General features: G+C 36.7%; 1 protein-coding gene and 1 pseudogene across 1 annotated transcript; both read left to right on the top strand.

Moving 5' to 3' along the window:
- Positions 1–858: 858 nt before the first annotated feature.
- LOC122135870 lies at positions 859–6,168 on the top strand (annotated as a pseudogene).
- A 6,918-nt stretch (positions 6,169–13,086) lies between these two features.
- On the top strand, positions 13,087–22,124 carry sept3 (neuronal-specific septin-3). The gene is given in 12 exon segments (XM_019068304.2): positions 13,087–13,192; positions 13,306–13,397; positions 15,557–15,784; positions 15,878–15,993; positions 15,995–16,007; positions 17,960–18,041; positions 18,862–18,999; positions 19,390–19,507; positions 19,598–19,693; positions 19,791–19,887; positions 20,522–20,573; positions 20,775–22,124. Coding segments are annotated over 11 exon segments (1,101 nt in total). The 5' UTR covers positions 13,087–13,192; positions 13,306–13,372; the 3' UTR covers positions 20,911–22,124.
- The last annotated feature ends 1,119 nt before the right edge of the window (positions 22,125–23,243 follow it).

The following is a 23,243-nucleotide window of genomic DNA, read 5'->3' as shown; positions in this document are numbered from 1 at the left end:
TATTATAATTGCAGATAAATATCTGCGAATGCATAAATGTGTCAGTTGTCCTCATAATGCATTCGATTTTTGGCATTCATTGTAGGTCTCATGGTCTACATGGCTCATCATGTAGATCTCTGATTACATTATGGGGTTTCCTGATTAAAAAGGGACTGAATAATACGCCGAACGAGCCCACCTTGTACAGGAAACTGGGAAATTAGTCTGAAGCAGGCATCACAATCAAATCATATTTCACTGTGTAGTAGCGTTTTTACCTGGTGTTTTGGGTTTCAGATCCGGATACGTGAAGCCACGATTAGGGCAAACGCCTGTGTTCCCTTGTGACCGGATATTTTCAGTATAAAGTAGGACGAGACACAGTGTTTGTAGTGGAGTGAAGTTATATAGTGCATCAAATTAACAGTTTTAAAAAAAAATGAATTTTTTGATTGTTGTAGTTAATTTATTTTCGAGATGCTTTTTTCAGCAAATTAACATTCAGAGGCAAGTACTTTTATTTTAAAAATATTTTAAAAGTCACTGGATAGGTACGCTTTGCTCACAGATGTGCTTGTAAATTGTTCACCTTGAAGAGCAGGCGATATATGTATATATCCCTCGACGTAAGTTTAACATAGTAGCAACATGTATTTTATATTTTAGCTTTTATTTTATAGGCATAATTATTCTAGTTGCATGTCTGTTCTGCATCTGTGAAGTTAGTCGTCAAACTTTGTGTGTTGCATGATCAAATGAATAAGGCGTAAGTTAGGGTATCCTCCAAAATGTACAAATATCTTTTTCAGTCAAACATAAGTTTGTCGTTATCTTGTAGTTGAACTGCACTGCAAGGTATGAGAATGCTGCCTGCCTTCACGCAGCCTCAGACACTTTGCCACAAACACGATGAAGAGAGCAGGTAAGAAACAGACTTTTTAAATTAAAGTTATTGCTGGGTTAACATACATCATCAAAATTACTTTTAAATACATGCAGGGAGCACTGTTCGCTAGTTGTCATATTTTATAGAATACACATGGTTATGACTCTTCTGTATTTTGACCCAGCGTCTGAGTTCAGAATGACTGTCCCATGGGGAGAGGTGAGAGGTCAGGTTTGGGGTCCTTCTGAAGGCCGTCCCGTGCTGTGCTTGCACGGTTGGGCTGACAACTCTGGGACGTTCAATACCCTGATTCCACTGCTTCCTAAAGGTATAGTGTTTCCGAGTCCAGAGAGTTTATTAACATTATGAAGGTCCACATGGATAAATTCATTCTTACAAACATCAGTGCAGTGAAACTAGTTCCTGTTCTCTCTGTTTTTCTCCACATCTCTTCCAGACTGGAGATTCGTAGCCATTGACTTTCCAGGTCATGGTCTCTCGTCTCATAGGCCTGATGGATGCTTTTACACCTTCCCTTTGTACGTGGCAGATGTGCGGCGAGTTGTAGAAGGTTTGAAGCAACTTGGGCTTTGTTACAAACATTAATGAATCGACTTCAGCACTTTTTGTAATTTTTACTGGAAAACATGGGTTTGTCTATATTAGTATTTTTTTCTGCATTTGTTTGCAGCTCTTCAGTGGAAACGATTCTCTATCATTGGACATAGTATGGGTGAGTCAGCTCTTTTACTGCTGTCTTCATTCACTGACAGGTCAGAGTTCACTTTTGTGTGTGAACAGGTCAGAGGATCTATGTAAACTGTAAGTTAACTGATGATAATTCCTGTTATTGTGAAGCCATGTTACTGTAGTGCTCTGTAAATCCCTTGTTTTTGTGTTTTTCTTGTACTTTCCTTCTATGACACTTAGTTTTTGGGTAAAGATATGGGAAAACAGAGACGGTGAACGCATTAACACTATCTTGCACAAATCTATAAACAAAAATTAATGCTTGGAATAACACTGGAATATGTGAAATTACGATAAAAATAACTTTCACAAATAAGTAACAAATATTCATGACATTCAAATGAGCAGAAGCTGTTTTTTGAACTGGGTTAATTATTTGTGATTATTATTATTTGATGTTTCTTTAACAGGTGGGAATGTGGCAGGACTTGTGAGTATCTGTCATAGTTTTTTTTTCATATTTCTGTAAAAGTTGTAGTTGTTTAGTACAGTGTTTCTGAACTGGTTTTGCTTCATGAGCCAGATTTGACATAAAGGGACAACCTATCACAGTACTAAAATGATGCAGTCTTTAAATGATTTAATATTACGGCGAGCTGTAAAGGTCCAACTTTTTGCTATCTTCCCGTGCATGAGTATAAGTCTGCCTAGCAGTGTTTTTAATCTGCCGTCGTTGAATGGATGCATTTTTGGTTTTGCAGTAACTGAGAACCAATGTTTTTGTGTTGTGTAAATGTAGTGTGTGAGAACAGCTCCTTCTGATTTTCCAGTTTAGTGCCTTGTACCCAGAGATGGTTGATGCCGTAGTTCTCCTGGATACATATGGATTCCTCCCAACACAAGTGGTAACAAGAAAATGGAGCATTTAGCTGTAAATCATACAGAAGACTTCTTATTCAACATGCATGCGTCAGTGATAACAACATACATGTTTGTTTGTCCTTTCTTAGACTGATATGTTTTAAGAACATGAGGAAAGGGATAAAGGATCAAATTCAGTATTACCAACAAGACGGAGGAGAGGAAAGAGAGGGTGTACACACATATGAAAAGCCAAGAAAGGTGAAGAATGCCTGATGTTTACTTACAAAACAAACATGTATAGCACATACATTTATTTATTTTTTGTTCTGTATTCTGTTGAGTTTTAACAACAACATTCTTTTCCCCATAATTTTAAGCTCTGTCTGACTTCTGAATATAGACAATTGATGCAGTGTGATCCAGGCAGATGAATCTTACATTATACTGTAAATTGTATCATTTATACTTTTTGTCTTTAAATAGTTAAATTTACTGAAAGACTTAATCTGCCTGGATCTCACTGCATGATTAAATTCAATTACAAATCTTATTTTTTTCTTTTTATTGAATATTGCTGTTTATTATAAATGATTTATAAAAATGGATCAAATCAAGGGAAAAGAAAAGGTAATTGCACTTCAGGGCAACTTTTTAAACTTTTTTTTTTTTTTTTTCCCTAAATATTTGTCTTAAAATTTTCGAACATATTTAAAGGGTTACTCCACCCCAAAATGAAAAATTTTTGTCATTCACTTACCCCCATGTCGTTCAAACCCGTAAAAGCTTTGTTAATCTTCGGAACACAAATTTTGAGATATTTGGATGAAAACAGGGAGGCCTATGACTGTCAAATTGACTGCCAAGTAAATTACAGTGTCGAGGTCCAGAAAAGTATGAAAAGCATCATCAGAATACTCCATCTAGTGATTCAACCCTAACGTTATGAAGCGACAAGAATACTTTTTGTACACGAAGAAAGCAAACATAATGACTTTACCTACTGAATGCAGGCAGTGTATGTTCTTCTGTGTCAGCCGCAACACAATGAAGAGAATCTGAGTAGTACGCAGGTGGCGTATGCTATACTGTGCCTACGTCACCTGCGTATATTGTGTTGCTTAATATTTTTCTGTCAACCATGATATATATATATAATATATATATATTTATATAATATATATATATCATATATTAGGATATTATTATTATTATTATTATTATTATTATTATTATCCTCTTTCAGGTTGAAGGCTGCAAACCCCTCCCTTTCTGATCAGTCTGCAGACATTCTGTTAGAGCGAGCAGTCAGAGAAGTTGAGGGAGGTAAGACATACAGCAATTGCACACTTATTCTATGGACCCAGATTTTCTCCCTTTTTCTCTAAATGACTTCCTTTCTCTTGAAGGATTCGTATTCACCAGAGATTTCAGGATCAACCTGGTGAGCCATTTCAGTAGATTTATTCATTCTTTTACATTCTAGTTTATTCACGAAAAAAAGATTTCAGATTTAGTTGACCCATATTCATCTGTGACAGATCTTCCAAAACTCATATTTTCATATACAGTGGTAGTACAGTAATACAGTATTCCTTTTTTTGACATGGTTTTTGCTATACAAATGTTTTGTGTTTAGGAAGGAATTTATAAAAAACAAACTATACACATCATGATAAATGTTCGTTACTTCATATTTAAATCTCTCTCTTTTTTTGCCAAACTGGGGATATTTGGTTTTGTTTCAGAAAAACATTGCGAATAATAACATGGAACAATGCCTCCACATGATGTCACTAGTTAAAGCCCCAGTGATGATACTGCTGTGAGTTCACACACAGACACAAGTTTTTCCACACTTTTCATAATGCTCAGGAGAAGCACTGTGCACTTTTAAGCACAATGCTGAAAAATACAAATGCACCATTATTAAAATTGCTTTATAGTTCTGAAAAGAAGATCATTATTTTCATGTTAGGGCCAGTAACCAATAATTGGCAGATATTAAATCCTCTGAGATTGTCTAAAATAATTTCAAAATAAAAAAAAAACGGAAAGTTAGTCATTTTAAATGCTAAAAGTCTGTTTAGGTATCATAACCTTGTAATGTACAGTATGACAAATAGTTAAAATATACTGGCCTACAATAGCATTAAGTCAAATTTTAAAATGCCTGAATGTCACTGTATTAGACAATATAAACCAAGTGGCATCTGTGTACAATTAAAACCCATCATATTATTATCCACACATCCGTTACATACACTATCAGACTGCTTTTGTGTCCTGTGACATACTATTCAAAATCAAAGATGTGTCTTTCTTCAGGGCAAAAGAGGGCCTGTTCAAAACCTTTATTCTACCTGATGGATATGTTGATATGATTCTGAAGAGCTGGACCGATCAAAAAGTGAGATGTGCGCATATACACACACACACAAACAAAAGTGTCTGGAAAAGCAAAATGTCTGTCTAGAATGTTATTATCTAGAAATATCTTTCTCACTCTTCTGCAGGCAACCATTGTTGATGTAGAAGGGGATCATCATATTCACCTCAACAAACCTGAGTCCGTGGCCTCCATAATCTCTGATTTTCTTCAGGCACACAGTTCTGACAAACCAGAGAGTGAATCTAACAATAACCAGTCTTCCAAATTATAGCACACACATGCTGATTCAAATAATGAAGTAGTCTGTACTGATTCAAAATACTCATACGTTCACCAGTTCTTGACAATGTGATACTTTAAGCATCACAAACCTATTTTTTTTTTAATTTACAAAAGGTGTTTTATTACAAAATGTTCAGAACATTTCCAGTTTATTGCACTATCCATTTGTCTTCCATTTTTAACAAGAGTTTTAGTCCCTGCTGATGGAAATCTCCCTCATAGAATGATGCCGCCACATTCACACATCACAGTATATGGTGCTTTTTGAGATGTGGACCGTGTTATATTGGCAAAATACAAATGCTGCTGACAAACATTGATCATAGCATTGGAAAAAAAAAGTTTTAGTGCTTTAGAGTCCCTTTATGCATTACCAGATTTAATCTGCTCAAAGAGAAGCTGGCTATATGTGATGCACATAAAAGGTTTTTGGAAACGTCTGTTAATGTTAATAAGTAGTAACTAAAACATCTGTTCATTTTTACTTTTGTTGTGATGAAGCAAAAACTAAAGATTAAAGTGTGTAATTAAATTGGTTTAATTTGAATTTTTTGCCATTATTGAGGCAAATAATAGGTCTGTAATTATACATTTCCAAAGCTACAGGGGCCAAAAAGTATTTACACAATTAAATCTGATTACACATATGTTGTAAAATGAGATTTAAAAAAGCCATGTTAGTATATGAACCATCTTTATGATCCTTTTTGTTATATTTACAGCCTCAATGTTCGAGGTCACTATTCATTATGTAAAAGAACAGCATGGACATTCTGTTAAATTTCTTCTTTTGTGTTCCACAGAAGAAAGTCAGTCACACAGGTTTAAAATCAAATGATAATTGCCATGTTCCAGTTTAACATGAAATGATTAGGAATGTAAGGCCGAGATGACAGGGTTACAAAAATATTATGTAACTTCTGCTCTGGCCCTTTCCTCGTCAGAGATGTCTCCATGGTTACCCCCCTCCCAACTGGAATGGGATGGTACAGCTTTGACAAGGAGAGCACGAACGCAAGGGTGCAAGAAAAGCCCTCATTCCATAGCATTGAATAAAATAAAATGTCTTTGTCCATATAGCTTCACCAGCGGCTTCGTTGTTCAGCGTTTTAATTAAGACTATTCTATCTGCTCAGCCTGGGTTTGAGACTTTAAACCCAAACCTACAGCGCTAGTTCAGAGACAATCAAGGAAAGACTGCAGGTATGTAGACACACATGATACATATGTGCATGTGTGGAAGTGATGTTTAATGGCATACTGTAAAAGTATGATTCATTTTTAGTGTATTTCATCTTCATTGTACTTCATTGACAGAATGCTGCAGTGTTAAGTATGAGTGACAGTACCGTCATATTTTGATATGGATCATGCAGCATTTTATATACTGCAGTGCACAGGTGCGTTGTCATTTAGAGAATAATACAACTGTTTCTCTCTTTCTGTACTTTTGAGATAACACAATGCCCTGGATGTTTCTGGACTGGTTTGTCCCTGTCTATCTGCTGGTCTCGCTCCTGGTCCTGGCTGGTTTTGGAGCGTGTCTGTATTTTCTGGAGCCGGGTCTTCAGGAAGCCCACAAGTGGAGCAACAAGTCACTGAGGCACCAGCCGCTGGCTCCCATAAGGCAAAAGCACTGTAGAGATGACGACAGCAAGGCCTTGTTATGATGGGACATTTGGGGAAGCTGAGACGTTTGTGCCAAATCATATATTGATGCCACTTTAGCAAAATCCATGGTCTTTTAACAGGGTTTCTGTAGTTATATATAATGATTTGCAATTGGATTACAAGACAAAACAGCATAATACACTTCAGAACTCCATTCATTTGTTCTTACAAAGATTATTATTTGCATTACATTTTGTAATCTCAACAACAATTGGATGTATTCCCTTTACTATTTCAAGACTAGCTATGAAAACTGCCTCTACCGTAGTGGTTCACAACTAGGGGTCCAGAATCTACTAGGGGACTTTAAATTAATATATTATTATCAATACAATTAAAGGGATAATTCAACCAAAATGAAAATACTGTCATTAATTTCTCGCCCTCATGTCATTCCAAACCCGTAAGGCCTCTGTTCATCTTCGGAACACAAATTAAGATACTTTTTGATGCATTCTGAGAGCTCTCTGACCCTCCCATAGACAGAAAGGTAATTACCACGACCAAGGTCCAGAAACGTAGCAAGTAGATTGGATTTTAGTGACATTTGGCCAAAACTGGAGGAACAACCTTGACTTCTGTGTGAAGGGGGTATTGTGTGAAAACACATTACATACAATGAACAAACAAGAGGGAATGTTTCCAGGTCATGACGGTCATGTTCTGGGTGGCATTTTAGAACATGCCTGAAAAATCTGGAAAACCCATGTCCCAAGATACATACAGTATACTGTGAATTAAAGTATAAAGTAGGGAGCTCAAACTACTCAGCATGCTATTTGTCATTAGGCATCAAATACTGAATACCAGACTAGATTTTAGTTGTATCATCTGTTGTAGATGTTTTAACTTTTGCAATGTCCTTAAAATACTACAAAACACATTGTTCAAATTGTCTTTTTTTTGTTTTGTTTTGTGGGCTATCATTCTTATCTGAAGCCCTGGAAGTGTTTATTAGTAGTTTTAGTAGATATTTTCATGTGCCAGTAGATTTGTGTCACTTTGGTCTGCAACAGAAAATGCAATTGTCCCTTTAGATTCTGGTTAAAAGGGTGTTAAGCTGTTTGTTATAATCATACTTTGGACAATCATATATAATAATGGCAATTGTAATAAAGTGTATAATTGTATAATCAGTTGTAGCATGTTTTTTTCCCTCTTGGAAATATTACTGTATCATATTAAACACACACTGGTTAAGAAACACTTCTCTTCTGCAAGTTTGTACTTGATTTTGGAGTTTCACAAATTCAGCCCATTTAGCGATGATGTGAAGAGAGTGGGTGAATGAGACAGTGGAGCTTCAGATGAGAAGAATGGAGGGAATGTAAGTCTAGTTCCCACCATTTTATCGACGCACTCTTCCCCCTTCATTCTCTCGCTTCTCTCTTCCAGTAAACAGACCACAGGATCACAGGTCAGTCATAATACTTATCATTTTCAGAATTTGATGTACTCACTATATGCCTTAGTAGAATAATCAACACCTTTTTATGTGTATTCAGTGAAATATTTGACTTTGGGAATCAATTTTACCTATATATTCAGTCTATGTTCTTTTTATTTACAGTGAAATCTCAAACTTTTGTTCAAAGTTTTTTTTGTACGAATTCTTATAGGCTGTGTTATATACTGCAATGAACCCAAGGGACCTAGATCAAACTGGAAAACATGTTACCTATTGGATCTCCCCTTAACTCCCCCTTTCTGTCCTCAGCAAGACTCTCCCCATGTCTTATCCCTCTTTCTCCTTCCCGTCTCTCACCATGTCCCATTAACTCAGGCTCTTCTCCCTCCCGTCTCTCACCTTTATCCACTTCTCCTTCTTGTCTCAGTCCATCTTCTCACTTTATTTCGTCTTACTCTCCCTGTTTGTAGGTCTCCCTGCCCCACATGTGATCTATCTACCTCACCTATTAGAGTGTCCCCCTGTCCCGTGCATCTTTCCCCCTCTGTTGTCTTAAAAAAGCCCATGGACATTTCCTCCTTAAGTCAAACCGGGCAAAGCTTGGAACAACAGAACCACATTGATAGTTCTCCCTCAAAGGTATGTTTCTCTTAGTACAAACATTTTTGTACCAGTGATATAAAGCATTGCTTTTTGTACATTTAAATACTAATATACAACAATACATAATATGTAATAAACTAAATACAAAAGATGATAATTTCTACCAAAGCAAATGGTAAATATGCTGTCTGAAAAAATATATACTTAGTAGTATTAAGTATTAGGTATTAAGTTATAGTATTAAGTTGCTAGAGATCCCTATACCCCATTCTGAGAACCCCTGTCTCAATATACTTCATTATCATATGCCGTTTCCAAATATTGCAAAATTGCTAATTTTGTGATATTTTACATTGTTGAAAATTTTGGCTATTGAAAACATTTATTCATCACCCATCATGCTTATCCATTTTGATTGTTCTGTGTTCTACAGCATCATCAATACAGTGGATACATCCCTAAATTCACCACATCTGAAGTCAGTCAATACCATTTCTCAATTAGAGACATCAATTGGAGTGCTACCAGCAGATGAAAACAAACCATTACATTCTGCAGATATGCATGGTAAAACATGGCCAGTAGAAAGCAAAATGTCTAGATTAACGCCTGTTTCATCTACTGAGAAAAGTGTAAGATCAATGCCCATAACCAACACAAGGGGTCAAAAAAAGCAAACTGGGCAACAGCAAGATCCATTCAGACCTCCACAGCAGGATAAACTAAAGCAAAATTCGAACATCTATTGCAGGGGTGCTACCAAGCCTTCAACATTTGAAAGCTTAAGCCCTAAAAACCTCCGACATGTTGAAAAAAGTGCATATAGACCACAACATTTAGCTAGCTATCAAAAGAAGCTCCAATCTCAAGACCCTACTCTAGTTCGAATCCGGCTTGGATTGATTAAAACAGGCAGGATTATAAACTCTGGTGCCCAGTTTTCCAATCTGGAGAAGATCAAGGGAAGCAATGAAGAGAACATTCCAAATATTCAGAGCAATGGACATCCTGCTGTTTCAGAAAAGTTAAAACAGCCTATTCGTTCAAAGAAATTGTTAGGAGCAGCCAAGCGGATAATAAGACCCATGATTTGTGAGAGGAGCTGTTGGAAACCTCAAAACCAACCACAAGCTTCAGCTGAAGGAACAAGACAGTTCTCCAGACCGTCAGCACTTACAAATCCAATCTCATTACCTAAAGCTACCACAAAGCAAAAGGATATTTTTCAAAAACTCAATAATGTACGTTCTCTAAAGGAATACAGTAAAGTGGTTTCATCCAATTCAGAGCTTCAAGACAGAGCTTCAGAGAACTGTAATGCCACAAATAAAAGAAATATGATGATGAACTCCTCCCAACATGACAACCAAGAGTGTAAATCAAAGATCAGGCCTCAGTCTGCAGCTTCCGAGACAGAGAGCACCATCATCACATACAGTAATGCATCAGATCAGTGCAGCCGGATGAGCTGCTTCCAGTTCTCTTTGAAGAGTCATAGATCATCCACTGAATGCAGTCAGCTGAGCCGAATCTGTAGACCTGTGATCAAAAGAACATCTGACAGTGGATCTGCATACTTCAAAACTCCTCAGGCATGGAGAAGCTCTTCCTCAAACCAAACTACAGGGAACACAAGAAGGGATGTCAGCAATTCATCCCGAAATAGATGCAGCCTTTCGGATTCAGATTCTTCTAAATCCTCTTCAAGTGAAGCGAACTTGCGTGAAGATTACAGATTTGCAAGAAGACACAGAGGCTCGCAGTTATACAAAATGTGTGCTACTAGTTGTCCAACTAAATTTGTTGGAGATAAATGCAAATCAGCTGTTCACCCGGACCTCTCGGATAGCCCAAACACACACACAGACTCTGAAATGCTGAAATATCCCTTAGCTGGATGGATGCCACGGTGTCTCTTCACTCTAGATCAACAACAAGAGTCCAAACACACACTTCATTCTACAGATTGTGACAGATTTCAAGACATGAACTCCTTGCGGTTAACAGAGCGAGAAGACCCCCTACCATTACAACCATCTGTAGTCACAGACACGAGGAGCGGAGTTGACTCCTGTTCTGAAGAATGTCTGTCTGCAGGTGGGTGCAAAGATAAATGACTGGAATTACATTAAAAGGACGTATATAAAGCTGGTTAAAGACATGAAACGTCATAAATAGTATGTATACATGGGGCATTATTTAAATTTAGTATATAAACAGCCTAAGCATTCAGGGAGGAAGACTTTAATTCGTCATTAGTGGTGAATGTTTGGGAATCACAGTTTTATATTTAGGGTTAGAGATTTAAAGCAGTCCTTAAGCCTAGTAAATATTTTACTTAGTTGCACAATATGACATTTCAATTTGATACCTCAAATCATGTGGTTAAAGAAAGTAAGCAACCACAAGCTATGCGCTAAAATCACTCAAAACACACTCTATGCAACCACTTAACATGCTAAAATGAATTATAACGTCATAATAACCACATAAAAACATACTTAAATCCCTCAGAACACCTTAGAAACTGCTAAAAATCATGCAGAACATCTTAGAAAGCATATTAGCATGTGCATAGCATAAAATTAGTAAAAAATTTGTTAAATATCACTCAGACCCCTTAAAGGGCGAGTTCAACCAAAAATGAAAATTAGGCTGTGTTTTAGTCACCCCCAAGGCATAGGTGTATATGACTTTCTTCTTTCAGATGAATCCAGTCGAAGTTATATTAAAAATTGTCTTTGATCTTTCGAGCTCTATCATTGCAGTCAGTGGGTGTTGCATTCCTTCAGTCCAAAAGACGTGAAATAAAAAGCGCCCTTCCATAAAAAAAGTGTCTCACACGGCTCCGGGGGGTGAACAAAGTCTTCCTGTAGCGAATCGATGGGTTTTTGTAAGAAAAATATCCATATTCAAAACGTTATAATCACTTTAATCTACTGTAGCTTGCGCTCACTGTTGTAAACGGAAGCAATTCCAGAGGAATTACGTATGAGCTCAGCTTTGCGTATGCGCCGCTCAGAAGTGACGCACGCTGAAACGCAGAGGAGAGATCAAAACAAAACAACGGTCACTAATTAGAAGTACAAAACGAGGATTGGTAAAGAAGAATGTCTCAGGATTTCGATATAAGCCAAGAGGAGACTGGTTTTCCTTTGCTAAAGTAAGGAAACTATGCTTCCTTTGCTCCTGTTAACAAACGTTTTTTATTTCACTTTTTTGGAATGAAGCAAAGCAACACCCACTGAGTGAACTAACACATCTTGAAAGATCAAAGACAATTTTTAATATAACTCCGACTGGATTCATCTGAAAGAAGAAAGTCATATACACCTAGGATGCCATTGGGGTGAGTAAAATACAGCCTAATTTAAATTTTTAGGTGAACTAACTCTTTAAGCAACACAATGAGATAAAATCATTTAGAACACCTTAGAAACCACTTAACAAGTTATAATGAATTATAAATATATCAAAACATCTAAGTAACCACATAACATGCTAAAATCACTCAGAAACACCTTAGAAACTGCATAGCAACCTTATTGGAACTGAATAGCAATGTGTTAAAAATCACACCAGACACTTTGGCAACTACTTAGCAATGTGGTACAAATAGAACACCTTATAACCACACAGCAATCTGCTAAAAAATGACTCAACTTTTCACTCACACTTTAGCAACTACATAAATTTTGCTAAAAATATCCCAGACCTTTTTAGCAACTACATAGCAATGAGCTTAAAATCACTCAAGAGCACCCCAAAAAATGAATAGCATAGTGCTAAAAATCTCTAAGAACACATTAACAATCGCATAGCAAGCTAAAATCACTCAAAACAGCTTAGCAACCGAATCGCACTGACCTGGCACAAGTGAGCACCACTTTCGTTTTCACTGGAACTCTTGAATGGAATCTCCTACTAGCTTGGAACTCTAAGATGAACCTTGATGAACAACTGTAATAATCTCAATCTAAATGGTCAGTTTTACTGAACTTGCAAGGGAAAAGTGATGACAACCAGCTCTTTAGATCATGTGACAAAAACAAACAGAAAATGTTATATGTAACCATATAAAAATAAGGTTAAGTTATAAAGGTTGTGGTAGGTCAGTGTTTCAAAATACTCTGTATGTATCTACAAATGTGAACCCTAGAAATTCTAATATGTGAATGTTTTCTGAATATAAGCCAGGATATATAGAGACATGGGACAAACTGTAAATGGTATAGCTTGCAAAATAGGGACCCTGCCTTATCATCAAGCACAGGCCTGTCTAAACACAGTGAGATAACCCGGTTATGAGGTAAAAGACACTGAGGCTCAACGGCACTTTAGTACTCACTGTATATGCCGCCACAAACACTTCACATGTGGAGCACACAGAGCACATGAGACTAGCAGGCCGTGAAATGTGAGTAGTTTTAATGACATAAAATGCACTGTGCAAAATTAATCTTTTGTTTTGTACTGTTCTGTGGTATTGTGCGTTTAAGTTATTTGCAAAAAAAAAAAAATGTATTTCAGGTTATTCAATGAGGACAAAATGGAGCAAGTCAACTGGAACAAGGTGGTTGGGAAATAAAAGGACTTGATGACGTCAGCAGAACGGGATCGATGTCAGTTGATAGTTATTGTTTCTTTTTAAATTATTTTGCTCCGTAACAATTAAGTATTTAAGAAATGATATATTCGTTTGATCAGTATATATTTTGGAACCGGAAAAAAAAAATGTTTTCATTAACGAGAGTCATTATTGTGATCCACATGTCGCTGTTTTACATCGTCCTGTAGGTGCTAACTAATCATCAGCCACTGATACAACAAGCATAGTTGAATATAAATATCTGTACAAATGTAGCCCTACCAAAACAAACATAGCGAAACGGCTAAGATTTAAATAGCCTCGCACAGTGCCAAAAATCACTTAGCGACCCGAAACCCTAATTTCAGCATTGCGCATGCGCACTGCATCACCAGTCTCCCGTTAGTTTCCTTGGTAACGAGAGAAGGGTGGAGGAAGGAATAAGGTGCATCGAGCTGCGAATAGAAAGGCGAGAGACGGAGGGAAAGAAAGAGGCACCTGAACACATGATCACTCCCTAACGACTGTTCAACTACACTTCAGCAGACTGTAAAACAGCGAGAGGCAGAAAAAGGTCGAAAGATAACATATATCCTGCGACCGCTGAAAAAAAACCCGGATCGGTGAGTGGAAGAGTGTTTCCCTCTGATTACTCGTTTTTGAGGTTAAACAAATCAATAAATGGAACAAATGGGGAGGTAGACGCGTACATAGATCCATGTATGTTTATGTTTGGTTTCCCGCGATGAAAAACTGTAACGTTTTAAATGGCAATAACGTTATTCTCTAACGTTAAATGAAAGACGCAGATCGTTGTCGCTTGTGTAGGAAACATCTCATGTTGTGGCGCTTGGTGCGTGGGAAAGATCCAGCCGTGGGTGATTAAGAGATAAAGAGATTTGTTGAGTGGCTTCTGTAATGATTTATTGTTTGTCGCTTATTTTGGGTGGCATATGGTGTTAATATAGGCTGACGACAGCTGAGTGGAGCATTTAAAGTGGACTAGGCTTGATAACAGGACCACTAGAACACAATAACATACGGAGGTTTAATAAGACAAATGATTCAGTCATGTCAAATATCTGTAGTTTTCCCTCAGTTAATAATGTTGTTTTCTAAACACCAACATAGTGTACTTGCAAAACAAGAGTGGGTTAGAGGAGTAAGCTGTGACACTTTTCACTGATTTTGTTCTCGTCTAGGCAAAAAAGAATTGTGAAATAAAGGTAATTCAACTAAAAATGTTGTTATCATGTACTCACCATCTGCTGTTTAAGTTTCTTTCTTGTGCTGAACACAAAAGAAGATATTCTGAAGAATGTTGGTAAACTAACAAGTTGATGGTATTTTTTTTTTTCCAAACTATGGAAGTCAGTGGCTACTGTTTGGATACCACTTCTTCAGAATATATTCCTTTTTGTTCAACAGTTGAATGAAATAAATACAGGTTTGGAGCTACCTGAGGGTGAGTAAATGATAACAGAATTTTTATTTTTTGGGTGAACTATTCCTATATGATTTAAATGTAATAGAATAAGTATCAGATATGCTGCTTCACAAAACAAAACAAAACAAAACAAAACGTGACCTACATTAGGTAAGCTGTCCTGTTAGAGAGTGAATTGGAAATTACATTTCGAATAAAAATATAATAAATGTTAACAAAACATTATTTGCAAAAGCTTCATATTTATAATATGTGAATGAAGTTGTATAGAACTTACATTTAAAATGATATTATCATAACTAATATCCATATAAACAATTATTTTAAGTTGTATTTTGCTGCATGTTATTTGCATCTTAAAGTTTAATATACACAATATTTGAATGTAAATTTGTATTATATATATATATATATATATATATATAGTATTATATTATATATATATATAATATATATATATATAATATATATATATAATATATATATATATATAACTATTTCAAGTAGTATTGTTCTTTATATTGTTTTCATTGAAAACGTTTACTACTTATAACACTTAAAGGTAGTTATATACTAACTTAAAATAAATAATAATAATTATCCCTTGTAGCAACTTAAATTATGATCACAAGATAAAATTTTGTTTACTATATTTAAATCTAGTTTACTAAGCGTGGCATTTATAGTGGAATAACATCTAGCCTGATTAAATGTATTGATTGTTTATCATTTACTCTTTCACACAGACATGTCAGAAATTGTGCCCCCTGAAGTGAGACCTAAACCTGTCGTCCCAGCTAAGCCCTCTCATGTGGCCCCGCATTCTAGTGGTCCCTTTGTGCCTTCACCCCAAGGAACAGGGGGTGAAGGGCGGGGATCTGCATTGCTTGGATACATTGGAATAGACACCATCATCGAGCAGATGCGGAAGAAGACCATGAAGACAGGCTTTGACTTCAACATCATGGTGGTTGGTGGGTGGGGAGAGCAGTTTGGTCACATTTACTTTTTACTTTTTTCACTTTCTTACCATTCCCCCCTTTTTTTCTCTCTCTCTCTAACTGCAGGTCAGAGTGGTCTTGGGAAGTCTACTTTAGTGAATACTCTCTTTAAGTCACAGGTGAGCAGGAGGACCACAAGCTGGAGCCGTGATGAGAAGATCCCAAAGACTGTGGAGATTAAATGCTGTATCTCATGGTAAGAGCATACTGATCATGTGATTTACAAACAGTTAATTGTCTCATTTAGTCAAGGATTCACAACTTCATCCATCGCTTGTTCAAGGGAAGCTTTTAAGCACTGGTTGATAAAGGAGAGACCTTTCACTGGACGGAAATAGACATTGTGAGCTAATTAAGAAAGACTCATTTAGTGTCGGCTCGGCTGATGTAATCAATACACACGAGGGCCTGTAGCAAAGCATATGTGCTTGGGAGTGAGATATGTCTAGACTGGCATGTTTTGTGCCCAGGGCAAGTTAGGAGGCCAGCTGTTGGTGAATCCCCTATAGGTGAGTGAACAGCTGGCAAAATAAATGATATCATATATATCCAAATGCTGTTCAGAAAAAGGCTGTATATTTATTTCTTGACCTTGTGTGATATTGTTCTGATGGTGTTTCAGTTGTATGTGTGAAATGGGTGTCAGGTGGAGTATTGCATTTTAAATCATCTGACTTAAAGGAATAGTTAACCCGAAAAATGTCAACATGGTCATCATTTACTCCCCTTCATGTCATTCCAAACCTGCATGACTTTCTGTCTTTTTCAAAGTGACAGTTCACCCCAAAATTAAAAATTCTGCCATTATTCACTTAACCTTATGTTGTGAAACCCATAAGACTTTGGTTAAATGTCAAAATACAAATTAAGATACTTATATCGTTCTTCCTTTGAAAATCCAGGTCACCAAATTTAAAAGATCCAAGACTTGGACTAAACCGCTTGATTCATATGGATTCATTTTACAATGCGTTTATGACCTTTTGTCCATCAATTGACCTTTTGAAACAGCTTAGGTTTTGTGATAAATCGCAATCAAAAGTTAATGTTTACATACTGTATGTGGGTGTACTGTGTGTATTTCTTATGTATATATAATACACACACATGTATGTATAATTTTTTTAAATTATTTGTATATATATTTATACTTGTATATAATTAATATTATATATAAATATTTTATATATAAATCTAACATAGTTTTCCTTAATATATACATGTATGTGTGTGTATTTATATATATACATAAATAATATACACAGTACACACACATTTAATATGTAAACATAATTTTACAACATTATTTTGAATGCGATTAAATGCGATTAATCATTTTGCAGCCCTACTTAATTTGAGTTAGAAGATTAACCAAAGTCTTATGGTTTGGAAAATAGACTGTAAAAAAAAGATGGATGACGAAAATACTTGTACAAACAACTTGAAAATACTTGTACAAATCATCTCAGTATGGCCGCTGCCATCTTGAGTAAATGACGTCATTTGGAGCTAGAGTCTGCGCATTAGAGATTAGTTTGACGCAGTAGAGAGCACAGTAGTATCGTGAGGTGGAGCCGCGGAATCAAACTCCCGTGACCCAATCAACCATAACGACACGCCCCGTTTTTATAGTATCAAATTTCTAAAATCAAACTTATCACAAAAAAGAAAAATTTAACATACTTCAGAGTGATAACAACTACTTTAAATGACCAAAACCATATTTCGGAAAATTGTACTGGAAGTTTAATTAACTTTTTTATTTTGACTCAAGTCCCATTCATTTACATGGAGAGGGCGGGGTTTATGACCTGTACTGCAGCCAGCCACCATGGGGCGATTAAAGAGCCCGCAGCTTCACTTTTCAGGACATGTGAGACACACCCGGTTTGGAACAACATGAGTGTAAATGATGACAGAATTTACATTTTTCAGTGAACTGTGCCTTTAAGAATGTTTTACTGTTTTTGTCCATATAATGGAAGTCAGTGGTGTCCACACAACACTGGACCCTGTTGGACAAAATATGGATATATGGACAAAAATTTTGTTATTTTATGAGATTGAACCACTGTATTCTGTCACAAAAACAATAAACAGTTATCTAAACTGCTTTATTTGTAGCTGTGATAAATGTTGATTTTGCAGTGATTGAGGAAGGAGGGGTGAAGATGAAGTTAACAGTCGTTGACACACCAGGTTTTGGGGACCAAATCAACAATGAAAATTGGTGAGTATTGTGTGATTTCTCTGTTAAAGCCAGAGGACTGGCAGCTATTTTTAACCGATTTAGTTTTTGCAAATAATCCCAAAATGCCACTGCATCCTGCATCACTGCATCTAGGAAACTGAGGACATGCATTTGTGTCAGCTGAAATAAATGGGGTCAGTTGTGTGCTTAATTTCTGCTGCTACTAACTGGCATCAAAAAACGTGTTTCAAGTGTAAGGGACAGTGTTTTGACTTTCAGATTTGCAATTGATGTGCACAGACAAGAATCAGATTGCTGGTAGTGATGCCAAATGTGAGTGTGCTTTGGCAGCTCGCCCTCAGTGATCACATCCAAGGATCTCAGTTAAAGGGACACAGAGTTTTTCCTTTGTCATGCAAATGCCTCAGACACAATAGTGCTGCACTGGCTGTTGGGTGCTGATGCTGACAACAAAAAAAAAACAAACAAACAAAAAAAAAAAAACTGCCTTTTATGCTGCTTTTTATTCATACAGAACCATAGCTTAAAAACCTACATTTCTTTTTCATTTTTTTTGCTTGGGGTAAAAATAAGTTGGAAATACGTGAGCAGTGGTATACTATAATATGTTTTGTGCGCTTTCCTCTCAATAACAAAAATACTCCAGTCACGTCACGTGACGTCATGTTTATTTATGTAGAACTTTACACAATAGATTGCTTTAAAGCAAGCAGATTTATGGTATTAAACATGAAAAAAATAGCATCAGTGGTTTTTCATTTGCTGTTTCAAAGTTTTATGTATTCTAACATAGCTTACAACATGCAACACTGTTGCTTTTTCCCCTATGTGTTCCTAGCTGGGAGCCCATATCCAAATACATCAATGAACAATATGAGAAATTTTTGAAGGAAGAAGTCAACATTGCTCGCAAGAAACGCATCCCTGATACCAGAGTGCACTGCTGCTTGTACTTCATATCTCCAACTGGACACTCGTGAGTTTGAATTATATAGTGATATTTTACTTTAACTCATATACCATGCTCTCTGTTGAGAACAGCAATAAGATAATGGATTTCTGTGTATTTACATCTTTGAGATTTATTTGTATTGTTTGTCAGTAGTTAAAAAATGCTTGTAGTTGCAGCTTTGTTAATTAAAATCTAAAATACACAACACATCTTTTAAGTTTTTACAACTTGTCGACATTGTAAATGGTTACACAGGAAAAACTGGGCATCTGAGGATCATACACTACCAAGTCTTTCATGTCGCTTCGAACACACAGACACTAGACAAATGTGTGAACCTCAGAAAGGTCGGTGGCTCTGTAATCAAATCTGCTTCTATCGGTCTATAAATTATATCTCTTTCCTCTTCCTCAGGCTTCGCCAGTTGGATATTGAGTTCATGAAACATCTGAGTCGTGTGGTCAACATCATTCCTGTCATAGCCAAGTCTGACACACTCACTCTTGATGAGAAAACTGAATTTAAACAGAGGGTTAGAATGAAAGACAGATTTACATGGTGATTCAATATCAAGGTAGTTTTCTGGCACTGATTAACTATTGCTCATCATATTCCCTTGCAGGTGAGGAAGGAGCTGGAAGCGTGTGGGATTGAGTGTTATCCACAGAAGGAGTTTGATGAAGACATGGAGGATAAGAGTGATAATGATAAGATCAGGGTAAGGGGAACTTTGCACATCTTTTTTTTTTTCAACATCTATCATCCCTCATCTGTTAGCCACATTATGTTTGTCCCATTAAATCTGTGCATTACAGGAGGCAATGCCCTTTGCAGTGGTAGGAAGTGATAAAGAGTACCAGGTCAATGGCAAACGAGTTTTGGGCAGGAAGACAGCCTGGGGAGTGGTGGAGGGTGAGTGGGCAGAAGTGCTTGATGTGTCATTTCACTTGTTTTTATACAGATTTCTGAATAAAAAATGGTATTCTGTTTGTTTCACTGTACCAGTTCTGATTAAAATATTTGTGTTTTTTAGGTGGTTCTATTATTAAAACAAAGTGGATGCTGTAGTGAGTTCTTAGGCAGGACAAGTCAAATCCTGAGATATAATGAGATTATAATTAATGAGAACTTTCCGCAGCTGGCTAAGAAACCTATCATATTTGGGTCATTTTCTATATTGGGTGCATTTTCTGTCCCTGCAGATAATCATCTCATGTTGCCTTTAAAACATGGACTGAAATCGCTTCTAAGAGGATTATGTGTTAGGTTTATATGTATGTTTGCACAAAGTAATACAAATATGTGAACATCAGGCATTTTAATCACTTTTTCAATGTAATGACTGGTTCTCAAGTTAGTCACAAGATGCTTTCTGCATCTTTTCCACTCTGTTAGTATATACTTAGGGCAGCTATAACAGTTTAACTTAACCAATAACCAAAAAATAACTTTTAGAAGCATCAAGTATAAAGAATGTATTTGTGTTTGTTTACAGTATATTGTGTTTGATAGATATTTTCTGACAAAACATTTTTTATCCCTCTAGTTGAAAACCCAAATCACTGCGAATTCTCCTTACTCCGTGATTTCATGATTAGGTAATGTATCAAACTTTATTTGATATACTAATCTTAATTTTATTGTATTCACTACTGTTTGGTGTCAGAAAGATTTTCTGAAGGAGTGCTCAGCAAGGAAAATGACAGTAAACATGTTACAAAAGATTTCTATTTCAAATAAATGCTGTTCTTTCTATTCTTCCTGAAAACATATCATCATATACCATATCATATACTCAGGTCCCACCTCCAGGACCTGAAGGAGGTCACTCATAACATCCACTATGAGACGTACCGTGCCAAGAGGCTCAACGATAACGGAGGTCTGCACCCCATCACCTCCTCTGGCCAAGACACACAAGAAAGCAACCTGTGAGGAAACAAATGAGCGGCATAGTAAGGATTCAAGAGAAGACTAGGATTCATCTTGTAGTAATTCAGCTGTGCATGCTCAGATGATTTCATCGCTGTGGAGGTTTTGTTCTTATGCTCCTTTTAACCCTTTGTGGAACTGGTCATCATCTCTTGTTGCACAACCTTTGCAAATTAGAAAAAGCCTTTCCCCTTCCCTGGCTCTGCTGACTTTAGTGAGTGAGTTTGCTCTTGATAATCCTTTTCAGCTCTAATATGATGGTACATAGCCTTGTGCACAAGCATTTGTAATTGGAAATTGCCCAGCATTGGCATGTCTGTCCTCTACTGGAACCTCTGTTAGACACATTTGAGCAGTTTTATATTGTTAGAAGGAGAATCGCACTGCCACTGCAGCCTGCAGCTCAATGGGCCTTATTTATTAAAACATTTAGCACACTTTTAGTACCTATGCCAATTAAACATACTCAAGTTACGAGTAACATGCAAGTGTTTTAATAAGTATTTCATCTCTTTGGCCCTATAAGGGTACAGCAGTGTTTCTCTAAGTACATTAGATTCTGTAGTACTACCGTCGTTTACCCTTTGCTGTGTAACTCTGCCAAAGCAAGTCTCTGAAGTGACCACTGAAGTATATTCCTACAGATCATTCCAAACAGGTGCAACAGTTTAAATGCACGCCAGGATTTACAGTGGCTAATGTGTTTAAATAGCTTCAGGAGGAAACCGAAAGAACACTGATTAAAAACGATCAGTGCCTTTAACAAATCAAGAGTTGTAGTTTTGAGGTTTTTCTTCAGCACATTTTGTATGGACACACCCCATGTTTGTGCAAACGAGTATAAAAATTACAAAGCTTTCTCAGCATTTTGCATATGGTAACAGTGATCAAAAACAGTGAACAGTCTTATTATGTGATGGAATTATTATTTTTTCTTTTCATTTCCCATGTGTGCCAACATTTCCAAATGTGTGTTTATGTGTAATTCTACATTCCATCACTTCACAGATTGATACATTATGTATGTAGGAATTCTATACATACTGAACCTAAATCAGTTCACCAATCATTCATGTTTTTCATATCACGTTTAATTAATGCCATTGTGGAATAATAAAACACCTCTGAAAAATAATTATGAAACATTATTTATATTGTATTTATGTTTTATTTATTGTGATTCTTATGTTTTAATTTAATAAACATGTTTGCCATAATTGCCTTGACTTTTCTTCGGGACGGGTCCAAACACAACACAGTTTAGCATTTGTCTTTTCTACAGAAACCGTTCAGTTTGAGTTTTATTGTAGAAACGGAGACAGAGGCCGTCATCTCTGCCTTTCCCACGTTTTGCCTGTAGAGAGAGCTGTACGACTAAAGACTAAACTGAGTCAGTGTTCACACAGAGTCCAGTGAGTGGCGCGATTCTGAATCGTCACAGTCAGCACACCTCAGTCCACTCTGTTCGGTTCACACCGCGTTCACGAGTCCAGACGAATTATATCATCAGGTGTCGTTCCTGCCATCGTATTTCAAACGCTGTAACATGGCTTTGACTCAATGAAAACCGTTTTTATAAGTGCAGTCACTCTATTTAGATCCTTTAAACTCCCCCTCATTTATCATGTACCAGAGCTATCTATCTTTGAGTGTGTCAAAACGCGCCCAGCGCGGTGACATTTTAACCAACTCTGGCACTGAGGTAATTGATTTTAAGTTGGTTCTCATTTGGACAACGTTATTTATCGTGGCGTTTTTATACGATACAGCAATACCGTCGTCTTTGTCTCTCCGTGTCTCGTTTCCGGTTATTTGTGGCTGGCTTGGAAAAGGAGGCGGGGCCAAATGCTCCCCTGCTCTGTTTATCTGAGAGAAGTACTTGTGTTAGTGAGTGTTGGTTAGGTAGTCAAGTCTACTAGTGTAGTGTACTTTCAGACCTCAGTTTACTCTTTATAACCTGAATGAATCTCAGTTACTGATCCAGTGGAATCCACTGAAACGGTTTACAGCTTTAGGTGGAGGAGGAGAACTAATTAATTAGGTCATGATGTAACTCCTTTAATAATTTACTCCTTTAAATAATGTGTAATTAAGGTAAAGTTGTGCCGGTTGCGCAAATAGAGACCTTTATATTGGTTACATAAACGTTTCTGTCATCTTTGTGAGCTCCCCAACAGCTCGCAGGCGGTACTGCAGTTAGTAGACATTTCACATGCTGCAAGTCATGACAAGAAAATGGCTGACCTTCACGAGGACAAAACCTGCTCTCTATACAGGTTGACCGCACTTTTCACTAGATTTGTTTGCAATAAAAAAATCAAAAACATGCTAATGTG

Source organism: Cyprinus carpio, chromosome B1 (assembly GCF_018340385.1).
Source record: "Cyprinus carpio isolate SPL01 chromosome B1, ASM1834038v1, whole genome shotgun sequence".
Classification (NCBI taxonomy): Eukaryota; Metazoa; Chordata; class Actinopteri; order Cypriniformes; family Cyprinidae; genus Cyprinus; species Cyprinus carpio.
Note: the sequence above shows the minus strand (reverse complement) of the source record. Positions and strands in the feature narration are given on the sequence as shown.